Source organism: Choloepus didactylus, chromosome 14, assembly GCF_015220235.1.
Source record: "Choloepus didactylus isolate mChoDid1 chromosome 14, mChoDid1.pri, whole genome shotgun sequence".
Taxonomy (NCBI): Eukaryota; Metazoa; Chordata; class Mammalia; order Pilosa; family Megalonychidae; genus Choloepus; species Choloepus didactylus.
The window spans coordinates 22,735,094-22,760,715 of NC_051320.1; the positions used below are offsets into that span (position 1 = coordinate 22,735,094).

The 25,622-nt window shown below is 43.0% G+C and overlaps 2 protein-coding genes across 3 annotated transcripts in view; both read left to right on the forward strand.

Moving 5' to 3' along the window:
- Positions 1-8,782: 8,782 nt before the first annotated feature.
- On the forward strand, positions 8,783-10,433 carry RRS1 (ribosome biogenesis regulator 1 homolog). Its single transcript, XM_037802988.1, has one exon. The coding sequence runs from the start codon at positions 8,896-8,898 to the stop codon at positions 9,991-9,993; it is 1,098 nt and encodes a 365-aa protein (XP_037658916.1). The 5' UTR covers positions 8,783-8,895; the 3' UTR covers positions 9,994-10,433.
- A 949-nt stretch (positions 10,434-11,382) lies between these two features.
- The window catches only part of ADHFE1 (alcohol dehydrogenase iron containing 1), a 29,867-nt gene continuing 15,627 nt past the window's right edge, over positions 11,383-25,622 (forward strand). For both annotated transcript variants that reach the window (XM_037802694.1, XM_037802695.1), the window contains exons 1-8: positions 11,383-11,456; positions 17,465-17,502; positions 19,196-19,242; positions 20,494-20,547; positions 20,718-20,872; positions 21,020-21,216; positions 22,368-22,445; positions 23,292-23,397. In XM_037802694.1, coding sequence (XP_037658622.1) covers positions 11,398-11,456; positions 17,465-17,502; positions 19,196-19,242; positions 20,494-20,547; positions 20,718-20,872; positions 21,020-21,216; positions 22,368-22,445; positions 23,292-23,397 — 734 coding nt within the window. In that variant the 5' untranslated portion in view covers positions 11,383-11,397. The remainder of the gene's footprint in view (positions 11,457-17,464; positions 17,503-19,195; positions 19,243-20,493; positions 20,548-20,717; positions 20,873-21,019; positions 21,217-22,367; positions 22,446-23,291; positions 23,398-25,622) is intronic.

Here is a 25,622-nt window from a genome sequence, read left to right on the forward strand (position 1 = left end):
TGGTTTCTTAGACTTTACACTCAAAGCACAAGCAACAAAAGAAAAAAAAATAGATAAATGGGACCTTATCAAAATCAAAGACTTTTGTGCAAAGGATTTTATCATGAAAGTAAAAGCACAACTTATACAATGGGAGAATATATTTGGAAACCACAGATCTGACAAAGGTTTAATATCCAGAATATATAAAGAAATCCTTCAACATAACAATGAAAAGACAAACCCAACTAAAAAATGGGCAAAAGACTCGAATTGACTTTTTTCCAAAGAAGACATGCAAATGGCCAAAAAGCACATGAAAAGATATGCAACATCGTTAGCCATTAGGCAAATGCAAATCGAAACAGCAATGAACTGCAAATCGAAATCACACCCAGTAGAACAGCTACAGTATTTTTTTTTTAAATCAGAAATTACAAATGTTGGAGAGGATACAGACAATTAGGGACACTCATCCACGGTTGGTAGGAATGTAAAATAGTGCAGCTGTTATGGAAGACAGTTGGCAGTTCCACAGAAAATTAAGTATATAATTACCATAAGAACCAGCAATGCCACTTGGTATAGACCCCTAAGTATTAAAAGCAGAGATTCAACAGATATCTGCACACCGATTTGGACAGTGGCATTAATCACAATAACCAAAACAACCCAAGGGTTTATCCAATGAATGGATAAGCAAAATGTGGTTACATACACACAATGGAATATTATACAGCTGTAAAAAGGAATGAAGTTCTGATACATGTGACAACATGAAGAATGTTGAAGACATCATGTTGAGTGAAATAAGCCAGACACAAAAGGACAAATATTTTATGGTCCCACAGATATGAAATAATTAGAATAAGCAAACTTATAGTGTCAGAATCCAGAATATAGGTTACCAGGGGATGGGGATGGGGTACGAATAGGAAATTAGGGCTTAAAATGTACATAATTTCTATTTGGGATGATAGAAAAGTTTTGGTGATGGATGGTTGTGATGGTAGCACAACATTGTTGTGAATGTAATTAACAGCACTGAATTATATATTTGAACGTGATTTAAAGGGGAAATGTTAGATTGTGCATACGTTATCTGGGTAAAAATTTTTTTAAAAATCCCTGGAACTGCACAACACAGTGAACCCTAAGATTAACCCTGAACTATAGTTAATAGTACAATTAATAAAATTTGCTTTCATCAATGGTAACCAATGTACCACACCAATGCAAGGTTTTAATAAGGTTGTATTTGGGAATCCGCATTTCATGCATGATTGTTCTGTAAACCCACAAGTTCTCTATTTTAATCAAAAAAAAACAAAAAACAAAAAACCCTGACTTGGAGTCTATGCTTCACCATCACCCACCCTTTGGTCCTGAGGCCACCTTAACAAAAAAGCACAGAATTGCTAGAAGGAACTGGAAGAAACCTATGGAGAAGCTGGTGAGGCCCACTGCACAGATAAGGAAACTGACTCATAGACAGAAGTGACTTTCCAAAGCCAAACATAAGGATGAAGTGGTAGAGATGGAGCTGGAAGCTGTCTCCTGACTACTCCTCTAGTGTTCTTTGCAAAAGAACATCTGAATTATTTCTTACCTTCGACTCACAGAACTCTAAAACCAAGAGATAATGTTAGCCCATTTTTTAGATGGGGTGATAATCCAAGAAATTACCAACACTCATTCAGAGAATGATAATCACTAAATGTGCCAGCTATGTTATAATTTATTCTACTTTCCTTGTATTAAATAAAATCCCTCACTAACTTTCTCTGAAATAACATTGAAGTAGGAGGTATAAAACTGCCCCAACTTTATTATTTGGGGGGCTAACTTTGAAGCTTTGTTTAAAACTTTTCATATAAGTAACAATCAAAGAACATCATCAGTTCTGGATCTTGGCCAGGAAAGACAGATAAAGTCAATCCACACTTTATTTTCAGACCTGATTTTATAAAAATAAATATTTTTATAAATAGTTTATAAATACATCTTCCACCTTCTTCTCTATGAAACATTTTTCTAGAACAAGTAACAAATATTAAAATGGATATTCCCTGCTCATTCTCTACCTTACTTTCCAATTCTTGAAGAAGTTAAATGGTAAGCAAAGAAAAAAGAATAGGATCATAAACAATCTATACTACACAATAATCAGCCTCCACAGAATTAAAAACTGATTGACACTTGTGAAGTCACAATCTCCTTGTGAACCCAAGGAGCTATTTCACCATGTGGCGTCATACAAACAGACTAGGAGACGAGTTAAATGACTTAGGAAGAGGGGAAGGTTTATAAATATGGGTTATACTGATGAAAACTTTAATCAACAACCAGAAAAGAAAGCACTTTATAAGAAAATAACATTGGAGCACCTGAGGAGCACAGGTTTTTAACAAAAGAAAAGGAACACAGAGATAAATTACGAAGGCCACCTCATGAAACCCCTTCATGTTCCAGATGAATAAGCTGAAGCCCGAGACCTAAACTGGATTTCCCTTGAAATCCACAGGCTTCCCTGAAAAGGGAACCAGGACCGACTATAACACGGTAACTTCCTCAGCCAAATATTCACACTATCTTAAATAATAAGGCAAGGGAAATAAATACTGGAGAAGGCTAAGAACAGTATTTATATATCCTGAATAACAATTCATATTTAGGCCTTGGGGAAAAAAGTACACATGCCACTAGCAACTGGATCTTCTGCATTAATGAGCTGCTGAGGGAACTATATTGAGACTGTGTTTTGCTCTCAGGATGCTGACGAGGATACAGTGACACCTACTTGCCACTGAGAGGTTCACTGCATTGCTGTTTTCCATTTGGCAAATAAAACCCTCTAGAAAAAGAAAAGTGTAGGGTAGAGGACTTACCCTGTATGTACTCAAATTTTTAGTTTTTCTATGCATTGTTTTCATTTTTCATAGATGTATTCTAAAAAATAATATTTGGAAACAATTCTTAGTTAAGAGGGACCAAGAATTAACATTTGACATAGCAGTAACTTTCCTGTGCAAACTTATGTTCTAGTTTGCCAAAACTGCCAGAATGCAATATACCAGAAATGGACTGGCTTTTATAAAGGGGATTTATTAGGTTATAAATTTACAGTTCTAAGGCCATAAAAATGTCCAAACTAAGGCATCAACAAGAGGATACCTTCACTGAAGAAAGGCCAATGGCATCTGGGGTTCCTCTGTCACATGGGAAGGCACACGGCCAGAGTCTGCTGGGCCTATCCTGGGGTTAGCTTCTGGTTTCCCTGGCTTTCTCTAAAATGTCTCTGGGCTTCTGTCTTAGCTTCTCTCTCTGAACTCATATGTGTGCTTGCATGTTTCTCCCAGGGCGTTTCTCTCTAACCATCTGGTGGTCCTCTCTTTGCTTCTGTGGGTAAAATTCTGGATTTCATCTTTAGCTCCCTCCTAGTTCTGGTTTCAACGGCTGTCTCCAAAATGTCTCTGGGTGTTTTCTCTCTAAGCATCTCTGGGTTCTCACTTAGCTTCTCCAAGGCAAACCCTGGGCTTCATCTCTTAGCTTACCATCTCCAAACATCTTTCTAACTGCATCTCCAAGTGTCTGGGTCTATGTCAGCTCTGAGCTCTCTCTCTCTCCCTGAGCTCTCCTATGGACTCCAGTAAACTAATTAAGACCCACCTTGAATGGGCGGGGCCACATCTCCAGGGAATTAATCAAAAGGTCCCACCCACAATTGGGTGGGTCACATCTCCATGGAAACAACCTAATCAAACGATCCCACCCACAGTAAGTCTGCACCCACAAGATTGGATTAAAATAGCATGACTTTTTTGGGGTACATAACAGTTTCAAACTGGTACAACTTAATATCGCTCATGTGAGAAATTTGGAAGAAGGAAAGGTTAGCAGATACTTCACGTAGAAAGGATTAACATGTTCACCCATGGTCTACTTCTGCAAAGCCATGTTGAAGAGCGTGTGCCAGCAAGGTTGCTTTCTCTACAGAAAAGTTACTCAGGGTTAAGTGGTCCAGCTGAGTAAATCTACTCTAAAAGTTGCCTACGAAAATTGTACCAATTTTATTTATTAAAAAAACAAAAAATATTTCTCACTCATTACATTTTCACCTTCATAAATTAAAATATAACAAAACTAATAAGTTTAATGTATGAATCTAAATTTTCTATGTTATTAGATTCTTTGAGTGCAAATATCCTTAAAATTCTGGAACTTCAATTTGCCTTTTTACATCAATTTTTCACATGTAAATTGTATTTGGGAATCTGCATAGAAGTAAACTCTAAAGCCTAACAACAATCTCATTCCCTTGGGGCTTGGTGATGATGACTCATGCTTACCTACTGTACAGATGGTGATAAAACTTTGGCAAAAGCAGAAAACTACAATTAACAATTTTTGAAAAACAATTACTGCTGAGTATTTTACAGAGAGCAAAATAATTTATATCAGTTCCAAAGGGTTACCATCAGTCTTACTATCCTGAAATCCAAAGTTCTTTGCAGGTAAACATACAACATTTAGCCATTATTCTGTCTGCTTCTACACTATCTACACAAATCTTAATGCTATATCTTCTTTGTTCCTTTTTAAAATCAAATCATGAATTTTTAGTACAGGTTTCTGACTAAAACCAAAGCACATGAATACATATTCACATAATGTCAATGCTTAAGAAGTTTACAAAATCAAATTTTCCCTTCAAGACCTTCCAAATTAAAATTATAAATCAGTAAAAATGAACCATGTGGAAATAATGCAAGCATTTCAAGGGCCCTTTTCTGCTATTTTATCAAATTACTTGCACATTGAATTTCGTAGACAAAAATACTCAAAATAACTATGTTCTCAACAGGATTAAAGAATGGTTGAATCATCCCCTAACAATTTCCGCCGCCAAAAAGAAGCAACCAAGAAATGATTGGAAAGTAAATCTAAGATAATGTAGTATCAAAAGAATGAAGAAACAAACTTCATACAAAAACTCTTTACTGACCAAAGTAGCTGTGTTTTGAGGAAGCATGAAAGGAACTACTTGCCTTTAATCTTTAATCTTTTTGTCCCTGGTGAGGAAAAAGCTTCCCACAGGTTCACTTTTGTTAATGGAAAATTTCTCAATAGTTGCTACAAAAATATAATGCTGCTTTTGTGATTCTGAGCCTCATTTTTTTCCCTTTCTTGCGGAATATTCTTCTGGCTCTGGAGAGATAGCTAAGATGGGAAAGTAAAATTGGGGAAGAAATTTTTGGACAACAAGCATAAGGAAGAATATCAGGACACCCAAGCAAAAAAGAGTTGTTTGGGGCCATATCATGAACGGCCTTGCCAAGACCAAGAATAAGCATTGTTTTGTCAGCTAGAGAAGGGAGTTTTTGAGGAGAAATGTTATTTGGCCAGATCCGTGGGAGATAAATCTTAACGACTGGCCTGAAGAAAGAATGGAGGCAAGAAATCTGTGAGGGTGTTTCTGGGATCATTCCTTGGGTACCAATCAGGGTACTGGCAGGAAAACAGGAAGCCGCCAAACTGGGTAATTTAAGAAATACTAGCAAAGGAAATATTTATAAAGACGGGCAAGATTTAAGGAAACCCACAAAGAGTAATGCTAAAATGGCAGACAGCCATAAGCACCCCTAGGCCTACAGGGCCCAGGGCATCAGTCAGGGGAGCCAAGAGAGGGTGGCTAGATGGAGAAGGCTGCCCAAAGGAAGCTGTGACTTTTAGAAGCGCCAGCTCCCCCATGGCAATCTGCAGAGGGCTAGGGGCATTTGTGCCCTCACCTCACTCTCTTCATGCCTTCTGATCTTTTGCCAATGTTTCCCACTGGCCAAACCCAATGGAAGTCAGACAGAGAGCAGAGAGAGGTGAGAAAGGATCTGGAGAAACAAAGGAAGAGATCCAGTCTGGTCTTCGCGGTGGGAATGGAAAGGGCACAATACAGAGACAAATTTAGTTAGACTCTTAGACTGATTCGATTTGGTGATGGGAAAAGAAAAGCCAAGGATGACTTTACAGTTTCAACCCCAGTTCCTAGACTGGAATGATAATAAAATCAGTTGAGCCTGTTTTACTAACCATCGGATTTCTCGATGGTTGGCACAGTGCCTCAGGCTTCAAAGGCCTTCAACAAACGGTGGGAGGAAAGAAGAAGCCAATTTGAAGGAAAATGACATATTACTTAGTTTTAGACATACTGAGTTTACAGTACGGTGGAAGAGGAGAGTGGATGGAAAAGACCAAATCTGTACCACTAAGAATCATTTGCACAAAAGCAGCAGGTGACACTATGCAAGTGGATGAAATGACACAGAGAACACATATAGAGAGAAAAGAAGTGAGATCTGAGGACCAAACTTGGGATCTATCTGCATGTATGGGACAAAAGAAGGAAGAGAAACCAATAAAGAGAAAAGACGGCATATACAACCATTTGCCAGACTGTTTAGACATATCCACATATGTCTGCACATATCTGGAAGGCTTTCTTTTTCTTGACACTGCACAGTCTTGCCTAACATAAGAATGATACAAATGCAAGCTGGAGTCCACCATTTACCCACTAGGCTCAATTTAATTTTTTTAAAAATCAAATCCCAATCTTACTATTATTGCCCACCCTCAACCTAACACAGGCAACACTAATACCTTTTTAATTTAGAAAAATCTATAATTCTTTTTTTCTTCCAAGCAACCATGTATTGAGTACCTATAGTATCCAGCACTATATTCAGCAAAGTGAAAGTAAAAATCAGTCTCCAGCCAATAAGGAAATTAAAATCCACTTGGACTGTGAAAAACCAATGAACCTAAAACAATTAGAGAACAATTAAGTGTTGATCTGTATAATCCAGACCAAATAACATTTCATCCAGAGAGAAGTCATACCATTCAACACATGTCCACCTCTTTCTTAATCCAGAAGATTGACAGAGCAGCTAAACCCTACATAACTGCACATCCTATTGGAGGCCCAAACACACTATTTTGTAAAATTCTCGTAGCCTGTTTTCTTCCCTGGTGTTCCATAAGATTTCAGTGGACTTTGTATCTAGTGTCTGGTACACGGTAGCTGTTCAAGTAAATGTTAGCTAAGTGAATGAGCAAATCAGAAGCCAAGCCAGCCCCAGCAGTCATATCAACATCCCTAACTCTCTCCTCTGGCAAATCACAAAATTACTAAATGATTGGTAATGAAGACTTAGTGATGAGTGCTAAGGCACAGGCTTAGAAAAAACCCCAGCAAATCATAAAATTATCTTAGATAAAAGGAAGGAAGGAGAATCTAACACAATGTCTGATGCATAGAATGTGCTCCATAAATGCTTGACGAATGAATCAACCAAGAAGAGGTGAAGAAAGATAGTGAGCCTGAGACCAAATTCAGTAGCAGTCAGGATTAGAGCCCAGGCAAACTACAGAGCCTGGAGCTCTTTTGCCCTAAGACAAGAGAGGATGTGGCCCCAAGCTATGGGTCTATTTCCAAAACCTTCTAAATTAATTTCTATTGCTTAACCTTCCAGCATAACCCCCACATCATTACTGCAAACTCCCAGATAAAGGAAAATAAAACCTGTAAACCACACAATCAGCAATGCCTCCCAAACCTGAATGTACATACTAATCACCTGGAGACCTTGTTAAAATGAAGGTTCTCATTCTGTACATCTGGGACGAAGGCTGCACTTCTGTGTTTGGAAGAAGCTCCCAGGTGAAGTTAAGCTGCTGATCAGTGGTCCACACAGTATCAAGAGCTTGCAAGACACTGCAGTCTTAAAACTGGTGTAAGAGACCTCTTGCCCCCACATTTCCTACATGCATGCCCTTAAACAAGTCATTTCACTTCTCTGAGTCCTCCTTTTTCATCAGTGGAATGTGTTGAATAACAATAAAAGCTAACACTTATTGAGGGCTTACAATGTACCAGGAACTAATGTTTCCTATTTATCCATTTCTTTGGCCCTTCTAAAGAACTCGTGCAAGATAAGTACAGTAAATGGTAAATCTAGATCTGACTTAGGCGGTTTGGCTCAAGAACCTGGTGTTTAACCACGGTATGACACTGCCTGTTCAACTTAAAACTCATTTATCTTTACACAAAAGCCCCAGGAGATAGGTACTATTATTTTCGCCATTTTGTAGATTGAAAAACAGGCCCAGGCAAGTTAAACCGCCTAAGGTTCAACAGTCCTTAAGTGGCACAGTCAGGATGAGGGCGCAGGCAGTCTAATTGCAGAGCCCGGCGCGCTTTTGCCCCAGGACAGGAGAGGATACGGCCTCGGGGCTCTGAAGCGCCAGCCCTCAGCTCTCTCTCCGGTGGGCGCCTAGCCGCGCCCTCTCGCTCCCAAGCCGAAACTGAGTCTTCCTGTGCATTTCATGTCTATCTGTGAGGTGTGTCTTTTCTGCCCACACCTAGGACCCCGCGTGCGAGTCAGGGTCCTGGTGAAATCATTCGTCTTGCCCCAAGAAGGAATGATTGACTAAACATCTTCATAAGGGAAGTGCAAGAACTTGAAACTCATCCCCTCCAAAACCCCCTCAGGCCACTCCAGCAACTCTTCCCAGGCGCCCGCCCCGCCTCGCTTCCCCGCTGCATCCTGGGAGACTGGGTCCCAATCGGGCCCTGGAACTTGTAGTCCGGGCAACTCGCGCCAGCTCCGCCTACATCCGGGCGCGCGCCCTAGGGGCCCGCCTCTAAACCCACAGCCTCTTCAACACCGCCCTCTGCCGGCCTTTGAAGAAAAGGTCATCTAGCTCGCGGGTCGGTTCCGGATGCTCCGGAAGTGAGCCTTTCTCTTCCGGATCCAGTATCTAAGCGTCTGCACGTGTCTTCGTTACCCGACTTAGAACCGGCGCTGTTGGAAAAGTAACCTGCACTGCAGTTCGGAGCAAGTTAGCGGAACAGGAGCCATGGAGGGCCAGTCCGTGGAGGAGCTGCTGGCAAAGGCGGAACGGGACGAGGCAGAGAAGCTGCAGCGCATCACGGTGCACAAAGAACTGGAGCTGGAGTTCGACCTGGGTAACCTGCTGGCCTCGGACCGGAACCCCCCAACGGGTCTGCGGCGCGCCGGACCCACGCTGGAGGCCGAACTACGGGCCCTGGCGCGAGACAACACGCAGCTGCTCATCAACCAGCTCTGGCAACTGCCGACCGAGCGCGTGGAGGAGGCTGTGGTGGCACGGCTGCCCGAACCCACTACCCGCCTGCCGCGCGAGAAGCCGGTACCCCGGCCGCGGCCGCTTACTCGCTGGCAGCAGTTTGCGCGCCTCAAGGGCATCCGTCCCAAAAAGAAGACCAGTCTGGTGTGGGACGAGGTGAGCGGCCAGTGGCGGCGCCGCTGGGGCTACCAGCGCGCCCGGGACGACACCAAGGAGTGGCTGATCGAGGTGCCCGGCGGCGCCGACCCCTTGGAGGACCAGTTCGCCAAGCGAATTCAGGCCAAAAAGGAACGGGTGGCCAAGAACGAGCTGAACCGGCTGCGTAACCTGGCCCGCGCGCACAAGACGCAGCTACCTAGCGCGGCCGGTTTGCATCCTACTGGACATCAGAGCAAGGAGGAGCTGGGCCGTGCCATGCAGGTGGCCAAAGTTTCTACCGCCTCTGTGGGGCGCTTTCAAGAGCGCCTACCCAAGGAGAAGGCGCCCCGGGGCTCTGGCAAGAAGAGGAAGTTTCAGCCCCTCTTCGGGGACTTTGCAGCCGAGAAGAAGAACCAGTTAGAACTGCTGAGAGTCATGAACAGCAAGAAGCCTCAGCTGGACGTGACGAGGGCTACCAATAAGCAGATGAGGGAGGAGGACCAGGAAGAAGCCGCCAAGAGGAGAAAAATGAGCCAAAAGGGCAAGAGAAAAGGGGGCCGGCAGGGTCCTGGGGGCAAGAGGAAAGGGGGCCCGCACAGCCAGGGAGGGAAGAGGAAAGGGGGCTTGGGGGGCAGGATGCATTCCGGGCCGCCTGGCTTGGGTGGCAAGAAGAAAGGAGGGCAGCATCAAGGAGGAAAGAGGAGGAAGTGATAGGGGCACCCGCGGACTCGCTCTGTAAACCAAGAACCCTATTAAATTCAAGGTACTGCAAGGGAGGTGCTGAAGAAGGTGGCTGCTGCCTTCACCGAGCTTGTGAAGCTTGGACAGGTTTGCCCTCTCCTCAAGTTTGACTCCACAAATTAGTGTTTTTCCCACAACGGAGACTTTGGCTGGAGATTTAAGAATCAGGGAAAGAACTTGATCGAAACCAGTAATGAATTCTATTTTTTGAACAGCCATCTTTAACTTTGGATATGGGTGAGAGAGAGTTGTTCGTATTTCAGGGACTTACAATGGATTGATTTTCACATTTCTGCATTTTTATAACAGACGTGTGTTTACCAAAGGTGGGGGTAGGAAGGATTACATTTTCACAACTGTACTTACAACTAACTATTATAAAGAGTATTTAATAAAAGCATCTGTATCCAGTGCTGCTTTTAACTTTGTGACTATTGGTAGAAATCTTCTAAGTGAAACCAGTAACGTGGATACAAGGTACAGATTCTTTGTATTTACTTTATAAAAAATGTAAAGCAGCAAAATTATGGTTTCAGAGAAACCACTTTAGTTAGAAAACTCATACTTCTTTTGGTATCAGATATGATACTGAAGGTGCAATACAACTTATATCTGTTTGAAAAGAACATTTCATGCTTTTCAACACTGATTGATTTGCTGTTAATGATAAATGTGGGCCTTACTAATTAGTCATAATAATCCTCACTGATCCAGAAAATATTTAAATTTGTTTCAACATCATGTCCCAATTTTTTTTTTCCAAGCTTGACTCAATGTAGGATCTGGTTTGGGAAGAAAGAGACCTAATTTTTTGTTTAGTGTTTTATTTGCGGGGGCGGGGGGGGCGGGGAGGGGTTGGTTGGTGTTGGGCTTTCTTGATTTAGCTGTGGGATTCAGCCCTGGCCCTATGAAAACTCTCGGGTTTTTTTTTTTTTTATGTTTTTGTTTTGTTTTGTTTTGCCAGGCTCTTGTTTACTGTTAAAACAGTTTAAATGTAGTGTCTTAATAATTTAACTCTGAAAATACGTTTAAGAAGGCAAAGTAGCATTTGAAAGGATTCAGAGTGGAAACTATTCTTGTCCCTTTGCCCGAGCCACCAATGTGAAAAACAGGACTTTTGAGAAATTACCCAAGACCCTTGCAGAGCAGTTATCTTCCACAGCAGTTTCAACATTGGCTAGTGAGACTTTGCAGCTAGGGCCGTTGTGGCTTTTACTCCTGGAAAATGGCCCTCCGCCAGTGAGGGGCTGCAGCTAGCTTGTCCAGGGGCAGAGTGGGTGAGGGGGACGTGGCCGCGGGAGCGGGAGGAGGCGGGCCCGGGATTGGCCCGCGGAGGGGGCGGAGGAGGGGACCGGGAGCAGGAGCTGCGCAGCCATGGCCGCCGCCGGCAGGGCCCGGGTCGCACATTTGCTGAGGCAACTGCAGAGCGCAGCGTGAGTGCGGGGCCTGGCGGGTGGGCAGGGGCCCGGAAGATCCAACCGTGACCCCCCGCCACCCCCCGACGTGACGCACCGGGGCGGCGCTCAGTCCTCCCCGGTGCATTCTGCCTGCGGCTACTTTGGAGAACTGCGAGAAGGGGCTGCCCCAGTGCGCGCCCACTTCGCGCGGGGCCTGGCGCGCGGTGGGGCAGGTTTGACCCCTCTTGTCTTACCTTTAAGGAAACAGGCGCAGAAAGAGCAGTGCCACGTCCTGCGTTGGTGCAGGCAGTGGGCAGCTTGGCACATGACCAAATCAAATTCATTTAATCAAGTCATTTATTGAGTGTATTTTATGTACTGGAAACTATTCTGGGTTCTGAGGACACAAAAATAAAAGGCTCTGGGACGGTTCAAATTCTGTGGGATCGGATGATGGGACGGGTGTAAAATGGGTCTCTGTGGAGCGCTGCGAACAGGGGTGTAGGAGGAAAGGATGGGTACGGGAAATCACAAGGCTTCCACTCCCCAGGCTGCACAGGAAGGAAGGGCATTAGATAATAGGACATGATTAAATGTTAAGAAAATTAAGTAAGACATGTTTAACTCCCACTCCAGAAAGGCCTGATACATAGAAACCAGCAACCTAATGTTTGTTGAGTGTGCAAGTGCACCAGGCCTGGGAAAACACGGAAACGTGTGAGCTAAGAGTTGCAGGTAAATAGGGGGGAAAGAATAGGGACTAAAGAGGAATTTCCAGCAGAGGTAAGAGCTGCACCAGAAACCTAGAAATGGAAAAGAACTGTAGCTCTGGGATCTAAAAGTAGGTTAGGACTGGGCCTACCCTCCTAGGATGTTAATGAAAGTGTGCCCTGCACACTTTACATACACTACTAATAGTAACTTTCATGGTTAAAACAATCCTATGCAATACAGCATTATTCTCCTCCTATGACAGATAAAAGAAATAAAGTCATGAAGAAAAATAATTTCCACAGCATGTGGCACAGCCCTAATGTGAACCCAGACATTCTGGCTTCACAGTCCTTGTTCTCTGTCCTATGCTAAGGAATGTGCACTGTATCCTGTAGATAACAGAAAATTATCAAAACAGTATTTCTGATAGTGAAACACCAATACCTTGAGATACCCCACAAGAAAAGAGTTCCATGGCCAAAAGAAGTTTGAGAGACTGCCTACGGTTGTATTGCCCTTGCAGAGAATCAAGATACTCATTAGCATCAGTACATGAAAGGCTCTGAGAAGTCCTGCAGAAAAGTTTAGCTGTGTTTAAACAGTTCTGAAGTTGTGTTCTCATAGAGTTATTTTTATCAACCAATACAATATTTCTTGAAACCAGTAATGCAGAACATGTTTGTGGAATTGTTACATGAGAAGCAAGTGTGGCATGATTAGAATTGTTAGACAGGGCATTCCGGCGACAGTATGGAATGGAGAGAAAACCCTGAAAGATCATTGTAGTGTCTAGCTAAAATGATGGCTTTGGGCACCAAGGCAGAGGCAGTTGATTGAGGGGTGAAGGTGAGAAATATGGAGGAGTTGGCTGGAATAACAGGTTTTGTATTGATTGATTAGATGGGGGAGTGGTGTTGAGGCAGAGAGAGGAGTTGGGATTTGGGGCTCCAGTATTCGGGTAAACAGTGGGGTTGTTTACAAAGACAGAGTCTGTAGGAGTTTAGCTTTGGGAGAAAGATGATGACATTGGTCTTGGACATTTTGAGTTAGATATGCCTCTGGCACGTCCAGGTGGAAACCCCCAGTAGGTAGCTGAATATATTGTTCTGGAGGACCTCATCCTGGTGCATAGAAGACAGCTGACACTGGGTGTGGAGGCAAAGGTCTTGGAAACTGTAAACCTAGAAAGATAGAGGGCTGAGGACAAGTCCCAGGGAGCAGCACTGTCAGAGCAGAGGTGGCAAAAGGGTGCTTTGTTCTGCATGATGTTTTTCTTTCTTAAAAAATGGGTGTTTAAAAATTGGTAGATTTCACATAAAAATCTGGAGAAATTGGAAAATGGCATCGTTGGGCCCACATTTCAGTCCAGATAAAGTCCGCTGGGGCTGAGATGGTGGCTGCCTCCTTTGGACAAGCCTGCACCCCTATTTCCTAGTAGACCCCCGCCCACAGCCCCACACAGCACACATGCTGACTCCATTTGCATCGCCTGCCCAGCCTCCTTAGGTGTTCAAATTTGCAAACGATTTACGATTTATGGACTGAATGGAGGAAAAGGACACTACAGTAAAGTTTCCAGAGGTGGGACCTGAGAGGCGAAACGGAGGGCCCATCATTCTGCAGAAGTGCAGCACCTTTTAGGCAGACAACAGGGGACAAAACACTAATATCCAGGCCATTGTGGGGCTTAGAATGTACATTGCAGGGCAGGGAGACAACAAACAAGTAAGTAGAATTTAGAGTCTATTAAATGCTGATACATATTAAAGAGAAAATAAAGCAGGGAAGGGGGTGGGTTTGGGGGAAGGGGTGTAATTTTGGAGAAGGTCAGAGAAGACTTCACTATACTGGTTTCCTAGGGCTGACGTAACAAACTACTACAAACTTGCTGGCTTAAAACAACCCACATTTTTTCTCTTACAGTTCTGGAGATCAGAAGTCCAAATCAGTTTCACTGGGCCAAAATCAAGGTGCAGTCCTGCATTCTTTGAATTCCTTGGCTCATGGTCCCTTCCTCCATCATCAAAGCCAGCAAAGAAGCATTTTGCTTCAGTTTACCTTCTTCTGGGTCTTCTCCCTCTGCCTTCCTCTTGTAAGGACACTTGTGATTGTATTTAGGGCCATCCAGTTAATCCAGGATAATATCCCCATCTCAAGAGCCTTAATTCAATCACATCTGCAAATTCTCTTTAATCATATAAAGTGACATCACTGATTCCAAGAATTAGGGCCTGGATACTTTTGGGAGCCATTAGAAGGCAGCTTTTATGGGAAGAACTGACAGAGGGAGGGAGGGAACCCCTCTGTGTGGGAAAGGCATCCCAGTCAAAACAAGGTGACTGGAGCAGAGTGAGTGAGGGCATAAAAAGGCCAGGGAAGTTGGGGGCAGAGTGGGAAAGGGAGGGGCAAGGAAGGAAACCAGTTTGTGGGTTCCTGGAAGACAAGGAAAGAAAGAAAGAGTTTTCAGGGATGAGGGGGTGACAAACTGCTCATAGATTGGGCAAGAAGAGGACAGAACTGAGACTTGATCAGTGTATTAGCAAGTCAATTGGAGAAAGTTCCAGAGAGAATGGGAGAAGAGAAATTGGAGAGAATGAGTATGGTCAGCTAAAGGGAAGGAGAGAGGTGAGACTGGCAGTGGGAGAAGGAAGAGGGACAAGAGAAGGTTTGTTGTTTTTATTTTTAAATATGATTAAAAATGACTTTTATTCTGGTGGATAAACTAATGGTGAGGGAAATTTTGATGATTCAGGGGAGACAGGGAAGAACTGCTGATGCCCTTGAATAGATGATAGGGTCAGCAGGGTTGGCCTTCTCAAGAGCATGGCCAGGAGGGAAGACAGAACCATCAGGCCAGAGTCAAGAAGGCAAGGAGATGAGGTCTTTTCTCTAACCGTGGTTTCCTCTGTTGCTCTGGAAGAGTCTGGAGAAGCTCGTCAGAAATTTCAGGCCATCCTGAGAAGACAAGAGAACCCCATCCCATTTTCCTCACCCCAGGTCACTGTTTCTTGGCACAGAAGGAAAAAATGACAAGATGCTCAAGGAATGAAATTGTTTACATTCATCTATTTATTTATTCCATCAGCATTAAGGCTTACTGTGTACCCAGCCCTATGCTAGCCACTAAAGATAGAGCTGAAAGAAAAGATAGATCCCTTGCTCTGCCATTACAAAACCCAGAAACAGATGGAAACAAGAAAATGAAACTAACAAGATAGCGTGATAACAATTTAAATGGGGGGGGAGGGGGAGTGCAAGTGCTATGGACCTCCCCAAGACAGGGTGTCTACACAGGTGAGAGGCCAGGCTGGAAGGTAAGCAGGGCATGTCTCTATCCCAAGTGCCACAAGAAGCCATTGAAGTGATTTTAACCAAGGGAGTGACATCATTAGAAAAATGCCTCTCACTACAGTGTGGAGACTAGAAGGGGTTAAGGTGGATCCAAGAGATCCCAGCCAGGAACTTGGTAGTAACCCAGGTGAGAGATGACATGGAACCAGGGGCTGCAGAGAGCGGGGAGAGAAATGGGTGGATTCTGGAGGGAGAGGGATTTGGAGTCTTTGTGCTTGGTTAGCTATACAGGGTGAGAGAGAAGGGTCAGAACAGCTGAAGGCAGTCTAGGAGAATCCAACATTTAAGGTATGCAGGAGGGGGATTCAGAAAACCAGAGAACAATTAGAGGAAACACGGGCGAGTATGGAGTCCTGGAAGCCAGGGAAAGTGTTCCCAGGAGGCAGTGGCCAGCACTGGATGAGGTCTGAGTATGCAGTGGGAGAGCTGGGGGTTGTGGAAGCAGAGGCTTGATTTCAGGGGGCCAGGAAAGTATAGGAGGTGAGGAGATGGAGACGGCAAACACAGACAGGGAGGGGAGAACCAGAGGGTGAGCTGGAGGGACATGAGGTTGAAGAGTTTCCGGCATGAAATGATTTTTAAATACGACAACTTAGATCTGGTGGAGAGGAAAACTAGGATATATAAAACAGATGAAGGTCCGAGTAGGCAAGAGGGGATGTGATACAAACCACAAAGAGGAAGAGGTAGAAATGATGAATTGAGGTAACCTCCTGCTTGGAAGAAGAAAAAAAATGGAAAAGAGAAGGGGTGTTGGGTGGAAGGGAGCACGTGCTCTCACCCACGACAAATAGTATATTGATGCCTTCACGTTGGAAGGCTTTGAATTTTTCCTTCATTTTGCCTCTCTTTTCTTGTCCTTGGAGAGTGTAAAGCAGGGCAAGTCCTCCAAAGCAAAAGCCACCCGTGAAGGACAAAGGGCTGCACTTGCACCTCCCCACCTGTGGGATTTAAGACAAGCTGGGTTCTCCCGGAAACTGTTAGCACTTGGCGCGTTCACCCGCGACCACTAGATGGCAGCCTCGACTCACGGCATCCCTTAGGCTCCCCTCAGATGTCTGTTTTTAAGACTTCTCAATTCTTAATTCTCAGAATTTTTGAGATCCTCTCGGCCGTCTGGTCCATCTCTCTTCCTCCCTCCCCCATCTTCTGCCCTGAATGCTTTAATCCCAAGTCTGAATTTTGGAGGTGGAGAAGGAGGAGGTGATGGCATCCAAGTTCTGTATCTATTTGAAACCCCTCAATGACAGGGTCTTCTGGGGAATAAGGAGGAACATACTAGCCTTTCCCTAGCCGCCATCAGATCGGGAGCAGGAGGAGAAAGGGGGGCAGAGAAGGGATGCCCGAAGAAACAGGAGCCCACGAGAACGGGGAAGGGAAACAGAAGCCAAGGGAGGGAACGTTTCAAAAAGGAGGACGCGGGAAATTCGCAGAGAAGCAGCCGGAGCACAGAGAAGAGCGGGTGGAATTGGGCGAGAAGGCGGTGACCGGGCGCGGGGATGGGAACGGGAGAGACCAGTGGGTCATGCGGAGGCGTTTCCGGAGCAATCTGTTTGAAGAAAAGTTAGCCTCCTTGGAGACATTCTGGAAACACGAGAGAACTTCCCAGCAGTGGGGCATGGGTAGAGTTAACTTTGAAAGCCAGGGGCTCGGCTTAACTTGTTCAAACCTAGTCGGAGCCAGGACCTCAGGGAGACCCGGGCCCCACCCTAAACTAACCCATCTCCCCGGAGGGCTTCTCTCAGCTCCTCGCAAGCTTCATTTCTGTACTGGTTGAGTAAGTGGATTTGAGGAAGCATGGTCCTACAGCCTGGAAAGCTTGGCGATTCTTGTTTTGTTTTGTTTCTGTTGTCCAGTGTCTGTCAACAGCCGTTCCTTCCACAGCATCTTAGGTCTCGATGCAATGTGAATGGCTTTAAGCCTTCTTGACTTTAGGTTTCCCAGTTTCACTTTCCTTTTTTCTTTTTTTCCTCTCCTAGATGCCAGTGCCCAACTCATTCTCATACTTACACCCAAGGTAATACATTTTGTGTTTTTAAACCAGCCACAGTCTCCATTTCTACAGCTAGCATTTATCATACATTTGGGCAAGAAAATCAACGCATGTATCATAGTGAAATGGGTACCTTTTCATCATGAAATTCCTAATATGTAGTTCTAACTATATGGTGTGAGTTGAATGTATGCTACTGGCTAAATGTTTGGTTAAAGTATATCTTCAATGCTATTCTATAATGTTTTTCTATGTTAAATAGAATTATTTAACATAGAAAAGTTTGTTATTTGCCAAAGCTGGAAATGACAGCACAGATGAGATTTTAAGATCGTCTCAGTTCATTAAATAGGCCTTGCATTAGTCTTTGGAAGGTTCTGATAAACCTCAAAGAAAAAGAAACAGGCTAAAAACAAAGTGGTTCCTACAAGGAAAAACTTGTTGGCATCAATCTTTAAGATAACATTCTATTCCTCATATTATTGTCATTTTAAAAATAACATTCAATTCTATTCCTCAATAATGAAAAACAATGATAGTCATTTTCAGTTCCCACAAACTTCTTAATCCTTGCCAAACTCCACTGTCCCCAGAACAGCAGAAAACCCACTACAGTGGGCTTTTCTGAGTCCTCAGAATGTCATCTGAATTATTGACACAAAAACTGACGTGGGCTGTAGGCGAGGGACAGAAAGGAGAGTGCTATCTGTATGGAATCCTAGGCAGAAGTCCAGAGTGAAGGTTGGTGTGGAGTAGAACGGAAAGATGAACTCTTTTTGTGCTTTTTCCAGAGGCTGGCAGGCCTCCAGCATCAGGATAAGCCAAGGGGCTCATGAATATGTGCAGAATTTTTGTCTCCAGCTGGTTTCCTCCCATTCTAAGTAGGTTCCAATAAAGAATCAGTAATTTCCCATTTGGGGGGAATTAAAATTAATAATTTAGGGAAAGATAATCTCACTGTTTTCTAGGATTCAATTTTTGTCTTTTCCTAAACTTTAGTATCAGGATTTAGAGATTTATTTCTTTAAAGCCTATACGGATCAAAAAAAATTGAAATTTGCCCTTGGGAAGTGAAAGTCAGATTGTTTCTCATTATTTTAAAAAAGGTAGTAAAAATTATTCTGTAGATTTTTGTTTATCTTATGACTGACCAGGACAAATATTAGTAGGTAGATTAAATTTGTGTGCTTGAGAAAGGTAAATGTCTCACTGCCGTAAGTCACCTCTAAGAAGAAAATCTTAATTCAAACAAATTATTCCAGTTGTTATAAGAGGCGTAAGCAGGACTCTAATTAAGGAATTTATTAATAGTTGTTCTCTAACAATAACCCAGTTTGGGCCTTTAGCTATGATATTTCTTTGCTTTTCACTACTGAGACTTAAGTAACAAAACAACCCTGAACAAATTGTGTGGACTCTAGAGGATTTTTGCACATTATATTTTAAAAAATAAGATATACCTTAACTTCAGTGGAGAAAATATTTAACTTTCTTTTCACAAAATCAGTATCAATTTAGCATTACATTCTACCAATAATATGCAGATTTTAAGTTTGATTTACTGTGCAACAATGACACCTAAAAAACAAATATATTTTAAGATAAGGCTTCAAGGGAAATGCTTATATTCACTGTTGGAATACCAATATACTATCAAATAATTTTTTGCTTTACTTTTGAGGTCTACCTACCCTGATGATAACTTTTACATTTCTAGCTCCTGGACTTTCACCTTCTGGGAAAACAACAGATTATGCCTTTGAGGTAGATTTAATTAATCCATTCTTCCTTTTGTGAATGACCTGAGAAAATACAATTATTTTGCTAATGGATTATTATTTTCCTTTAACTGTTATTAATTGATGTCCCATAATCTAATTACATAACTGATCAGGCCCTATTTAGCAAAGTACCGTGTTGGGATAATGGAATGTAAATCATCTGATAATGGAACAATGTCTAGAATACTATCTTCAGTGTGGTCACTAAATTATCATAACTTCATAGTTCTACAAACTCTCCAACTTATACATGTTATACATGACATTTTCTTTAGTTTTTTAATTATAAGAATTCCAAAAGAGGTCAAAATAATCTACTGAAGCAAGAGTAAAGGAGCAATTAATTCTGATGAATTATCACTCTAATTAAGTAATTATTTGTAATCATTTGTTTAATGATTTGAAATGTCTCCTGACTGTTAATGGAGCGAGCAGGCTGGAGGACACACTGGGATCCCTGAAGGCACAGGCCCCTGGAGGTGCAGCCTGCAGTCCACAGGAGTTCTGCGACATGGGGTGCAGGCCCAGTGTTATCAGATTTCATTCAAGACAAGATAGAAATCCAGACTGTCACATTGGATATACTTTTTTATCCTTATTTTTAAAAGTTATTAACCAATTTAAAAAAAAAGAAATTTAAACATAACATGAATCAAACAAAACATGTCTTCGGGCCACGGTGACCCATTATCCGTCAGTTTAAAAGCTCTTCTCCCAGCTATAAACTTGATGAGACCATGTCTCTCTCATTCATCATTAAATTCCCAGAGCCTAGCACGGTGCCAGGAACATGGCGGACACAGTAGGAGGAAGGCTGGCTGGATGCACCCATGCAAAGGTGGATGGATGGATGGACAGTTGGATGAATGAATGAAGGGTTGAAAAACATATGGGGGAGAAAACATTTAAATTGGAAAATACAACATAAGAAATTTGTGAGGGAATTTATTTGTGGGGGTGGGGAAGGCAGGCATTTCAAGGTGAGAGAGCAGTTGAGAGTGTATGATGTATTAGGGGAAAAGTAAATAATTTCAATGGGCCTGGAGCCAAGGTCTCCTCAAAGTAGGGTGGTGAGTCTGAGGCCAGATCGAGGGTGACCTGAAAAAACACACAAAGGAGAATATACTTCATTCTCCAGACAGTGAGGAACCATTTCAGGGCTTTTTTTAGAAATGGAGTGGCCAACTCTCTTATAAACCCAAAACCTAAATCTTTTTTTTTTTCCTTTTTTCAGATGGCTGTTTCAAATATTAGATATGGAGCAGGAGTTACAAAGGAAGTGGGCATGGCAAGTATTGGGAGATTTCTCCTGCTGTAAATGTTACACATGTTAAAAAAATAAGTACTAATTGACAACAGTCGGGTCCTTTATTTTTAAAGATGCACAATGTTAAGTTTGAAGAGCACATGACATAGTTCCAGTGCATTCAAACCTAAAAGTTATTTTTGTAATTGCAGGACCTTCAAAACATGGGTGCTAAAAATGTCTGCTTGATGACAGACAAGAACCTCTCCCGGCTCCCTCCTGTAGAAGTAGTTATGAATTCCCTGGTCAAGAGTGGCATAAACTTTCAGGTTTATGATAATGTGAGGGTGGAACCAACAGATACAAGGTATTTTGGGGGTGGTTATTGTGATTTCCTTTCAGCGCAAGCCAACACACAGTGCTGTTATTTAAAACTTACCCCAAGCCTTATTTAATAGCATGGCAACTTAACTTCTGAAGAATATGACATAATGTTTGTTTTTCCTTTTCCAAGTTTCATGGAGGCTATTGAATTTGCCAAAAAGGGAGCTTTTGATGCCTACGTTGCTGTGGGCGGTAGCTCCACCATCGACACCTGTAAGGCTGCTAACCTGTATGCATCCAGCCCTCATTCTGATTTCCTGGATTATGTCAACGCCCCCATTGGGAAGGGCAAACCTGTGTCTGTACCTCTTAAGCCTCTAATTGCAGGTAAAGACTTGTAGGTTTTCTCCTTCTGCGATGGGCAAAAAGCCTTCAGAGAGATGGACACCAGTAATTTTAGGGCATATGTCTCCAACACTTCCTGATTTGTTCATTTCAGTGTAGTGGTTTGCTTAGAGACCAAAACAGAGAGCAGTTGATTCCTGTTTTAAATTTCTAGTCTCGATTGTTGCACAGATAGGACAATTTGGGTCAACGGTAGGAAAGTTTGCAGATTTAAGCTATGAAGTCAGCATATGGGGAAAACAAAAGTCTACACTGATATGTTATTAGATCATTCTGTCAGCAGGTTTGTCTTCTAGACCCCTCTCTGCTTTGTCCCATTTTGCTAGCCAGTGTGGAGTTCAAAGGGAACAAAGGCTATTATTTTTCCAGTGTTGACCCAACCCTTTCTTCCAGATAATGGCTCTTCAACTGACCTCGGGGTTTGTCTCTGGCAGAGACATGTGGCCGGCAAACCCGCCCCGGGGGCCATCTGCTCCTTGGTTGCCCAGGGCACAGGCATGCAAACCCAAAGCAGGAACCTTGGAACCTTCCAGTCTTTGCTTCCCTCCCATCTTCACAGCTGCTAGCATGCTATTGCCTTATAGTTTTATAGCTAAAATGCACTACTTTAGTAATTGGAAAATATGCTCAGTTTAAAGTTTTGTTCTCTCTCCTATTGTGGAAGGGTCTCTTGATGGGTTACGAGTTAGTTGATGGCAGATGAACCGTTTTGACACAAATTAGGAACCAGCAGGGAGCGGCCTAATTGAGATCTGGCAAATGGAACCCTCTGGTGAAAGTGTGTCAGCACCACACAGAGAGGTGATTAGCGAGGTTTAGGAAACACAAAACCGTGGAGCCCTGCGAAGGCAGAACACTACTGAGCTTGCCGCCAGGAGGGAATAAAGATGTCTTTCAGAGACGGCAAATAGGAGTTTTCCTGCAGGACAGGCCAAAGCAGCCTGTGTTTGAACACCCAGCTGCAGCTGCTCACGCCGGGGCACTGGGGGAGGCCGGGATGTCTGGCGCCCAGCGGCGTGCAGCTTTGCCACCCTTCACTCTAAACTTGCTCCTTATTTTCCCAGGTTGACTCAAGTACCTCCACTAACCTTTATTTTAGATGCTTTATTATAATTCATATTATTTTGTTCAAGTCCCAACTACTTCCGGAACCGGGAGTGAAACAACCGGGGTTGCCATTTTTGACTATGAACACATGAAAGTAAAAACTGGTAAGAACGTTACTCATAAGTTTGGGTGTTTTTTTATATTATTATTCGTAACCCTCTCTCCTACCTTTTAGCTCCCCCTGATATTTAAAAGTTAAAGAGTTATACAGTTAAGGAAAGGGTATGTGCATTTACACATTTTCTTTATTTTTCCAAGTAAATATAAAAATATGAAGCAGTCTAACAAACTTCATGTTGAGAATTACCTCTGAAAAGCATATTGAAATGCCATGAACCTCAACTGGCCATTTTTCTGCCCATGTTAGTCACTGTATATCAATGACAAATGGTTGTTCCCTTTCTCAGTTATCTTGTTTTTACATTTTAAATCAACTTTATTGAGATTTGATTTTTACACAATAAAATGTACACATCTTAAGAGTCTGGTTTGATGATTTTGACAAAAAATATATATATATATATATATATATATACACACACACACACACACATATATATATCTATATGTAACCAGTATCCCATTGAAGATATAGAACATTTCCATCAGCCCAAAAAGTTCCCTCATGCTCCCTCCCAGTCAGTCCCCCCAGCCCCAGCTCCTGGTGACCTCTGTTTTGCTTTCAGTCTTCTTAGTCGTTTTTATGCTGTCTTCTCTCTCTCTTACTCTCAGCTAACGTGGTAAAAATGTCCCTCTTCTTGACCCTGGCTCAGTATCCTTTGTCCAAGCCTTTGTAGCAGAATAGAATTGACATTCAGCTGTGAGATTTATAGTAATTTCTCTTTTTAAAATTAAATTGTATTTTCAGATTATTTATTACCCTAAAGTTATTTAATTTTTTGAAACGGTGCCGATACCTCTAGCCTCCATCAAACATCTCTATGTTTCAGGCATTGCCTCACGAGCCATCAAACCCACCCTGGGGCTGGTGGACCCTCTGCACACCCTCCACATGCCCGACCGAGTGGTTGCCAACAGTGGCTTCGATGTGCTTTGGTAGGTACCGGTGCCACCTGGAAGGGCTTTTCCAGTATTTGGGTCTGTAGACAGTACTTTATTGCTTGAAGCACTTGATAAGCAATAATTGGTTTCTCTACTTTCATCCCATTGTCCTTCCACCTGTCCTCCATATGGTCCTCAACATGCTTCCAAAATGCAGTGAGGCCAACACACACACACATGCACGCCTCTACCTTAAAAGTTTTTCAATGGCTTCCCATACCTTTTGGCTGAAGGCAAGCTTCTTTGTCCCTGGCATGTCCCCAGTGCTCAGCTCTTTATCTTCTAGGAGGGCTGTCTCTCCACTGTAGAGCCTTTGCTGATCCTCCCATCCCCTCTCTTTAGTATAACTGACCACTCTGTCCTCTCTGTGCCCCATGCAGTGTCCTGTGCATTGCCACTGAGACATCTCTCTCTTTGCATGCCTGTCCCCCCACTGCACTGTGAGTTGGGACAGGGCCATTTCCCTCTCTTCTCCATCCCTGTCCTTTAACCCAAGTACTCAATGAACACCTTTTGAAGGAAGTTCACACAACCTGTAGGTGCTTGAGTTAGGACTGACATCAGTCTGTCCGAGTCCATGGTTTGCTCTTCTCACTACATTACATTCCCTGCCAAGAAGCCAGACAAAACTGTGTTCAGCTCCATCCTGGCCATTGCTGTTAGTACTTTGATGAGTTGTCTCATAATAACTTGCAGACAATGGAAATAAGACTACTCTTCCAAACTGCAAATGCATAATAAATGCATAATGAATTAAGACGGTCATCTTCAAGTGGCAATGTATGACTCACGGGCTCAAAGACGTAACTATCAATCAAAGGGGGAAGGCTTGGAAGAAAGGAGAATGGTGGTAGTTGCTTTCCCATGTACTGTCCAAGGGACAGAATACCTGGCCCAAGGATGCTGCCCCTCAGGCCCAGTGCCGTATTCTGAAGATGGACACATCCATTTATTACACGTTAGAGGTGACTCTCCTTGTTAGGACTCTGTGCATCTTCTGATCACCAACTGGCCATCAGAAAGCTGTCTGGAAGGCTCGGTCTCTGTGATCCTCAGCAGTGACGTCTCTCGTTATAAATCAATGATCTGATTTATAAAGTTTTCCACATTGTTTCCATGAGCTCAGCTCAATGAGTCTGCACCTGAGCATTGGATCTGCTCTTGAGCTCATAATCGAGATGCAATCCAGACACGCTGCAAGGCAGAGGGCAGACTCTGGGCCACGGTGGCTTCAACAACATGGTCACCCCATCCTCCCCCAGATGGATGCCTCGTTCTTATGGTGCCCCACAATTCCCTGTTTAAAGCTATGAAGCCATTGCATCCATCTACCAACTAAATTTTTTTTTTAAGTTTTTTCTAATACCTTGTTCAAAAGATGTTATCTGCTTCTCAGATGCAGAAAAGGGTAAATTCTCTATGGTAAGAGCGGAAATTACAATCCTTGCAGAAACAGTTCATGTTGCATGGTGTTCCCAATGCATCGTTAACCTAGAGGGTTATGTTTATTCTCATTTTCTGTAGTTGATTAGCCACACTTAATGGTGGAGCTAGCAGGAAGAGGGAATTTTAGAGCTTGGTTCTTGAACATGTTTCCCTGAATTTGGGGCACTTCAGGGAAAAAAAAATCATCATAGTTAATAAGTTTTACAATGTGCCAGGCACTATTCTAGGTACTTTACAAATGTCAAACCACTTAATTTGCTCAGCAGTACCATGAAGAGGAACGATTATTTATCCCTGTTTTAGACATGAAGAAACTGAGTCACAGGGACGTTAGTAACTAGCGCTGGGTCTCCAACGGGAAGGGTGGGTGCCAGGATTTACACTTGGCCAGCTGACCCCCTGGTCTGTGTTCTGACCCCTCCACTGGACTCTTAATGAAACATGGCTCAATGGGAGTCTAGCATAACTATGACCCTCCTTTCTATTTGATCAATGCAAGGTATAAGATAGCTCCAACAAGGAAGTCATTTTTCAGATTCAATGCTTTTTTTCACAGCTCAACACCATAAAGATTTATTTATACTATAAATGGGCCATATGTACTTTTACAAATGTTGGTCAAAAACACTGTGGTGCTGTTCACATAACTGTCCCTGTATTAAGTTCTATAATAAATAATGACTATCAGTGGACAAGAAGCTGACCGGTCGAATTTGTTGGGATTATCAGTGCTAATTAGCATATCTGCCATGGAGCAAGTACCAAACATTTCA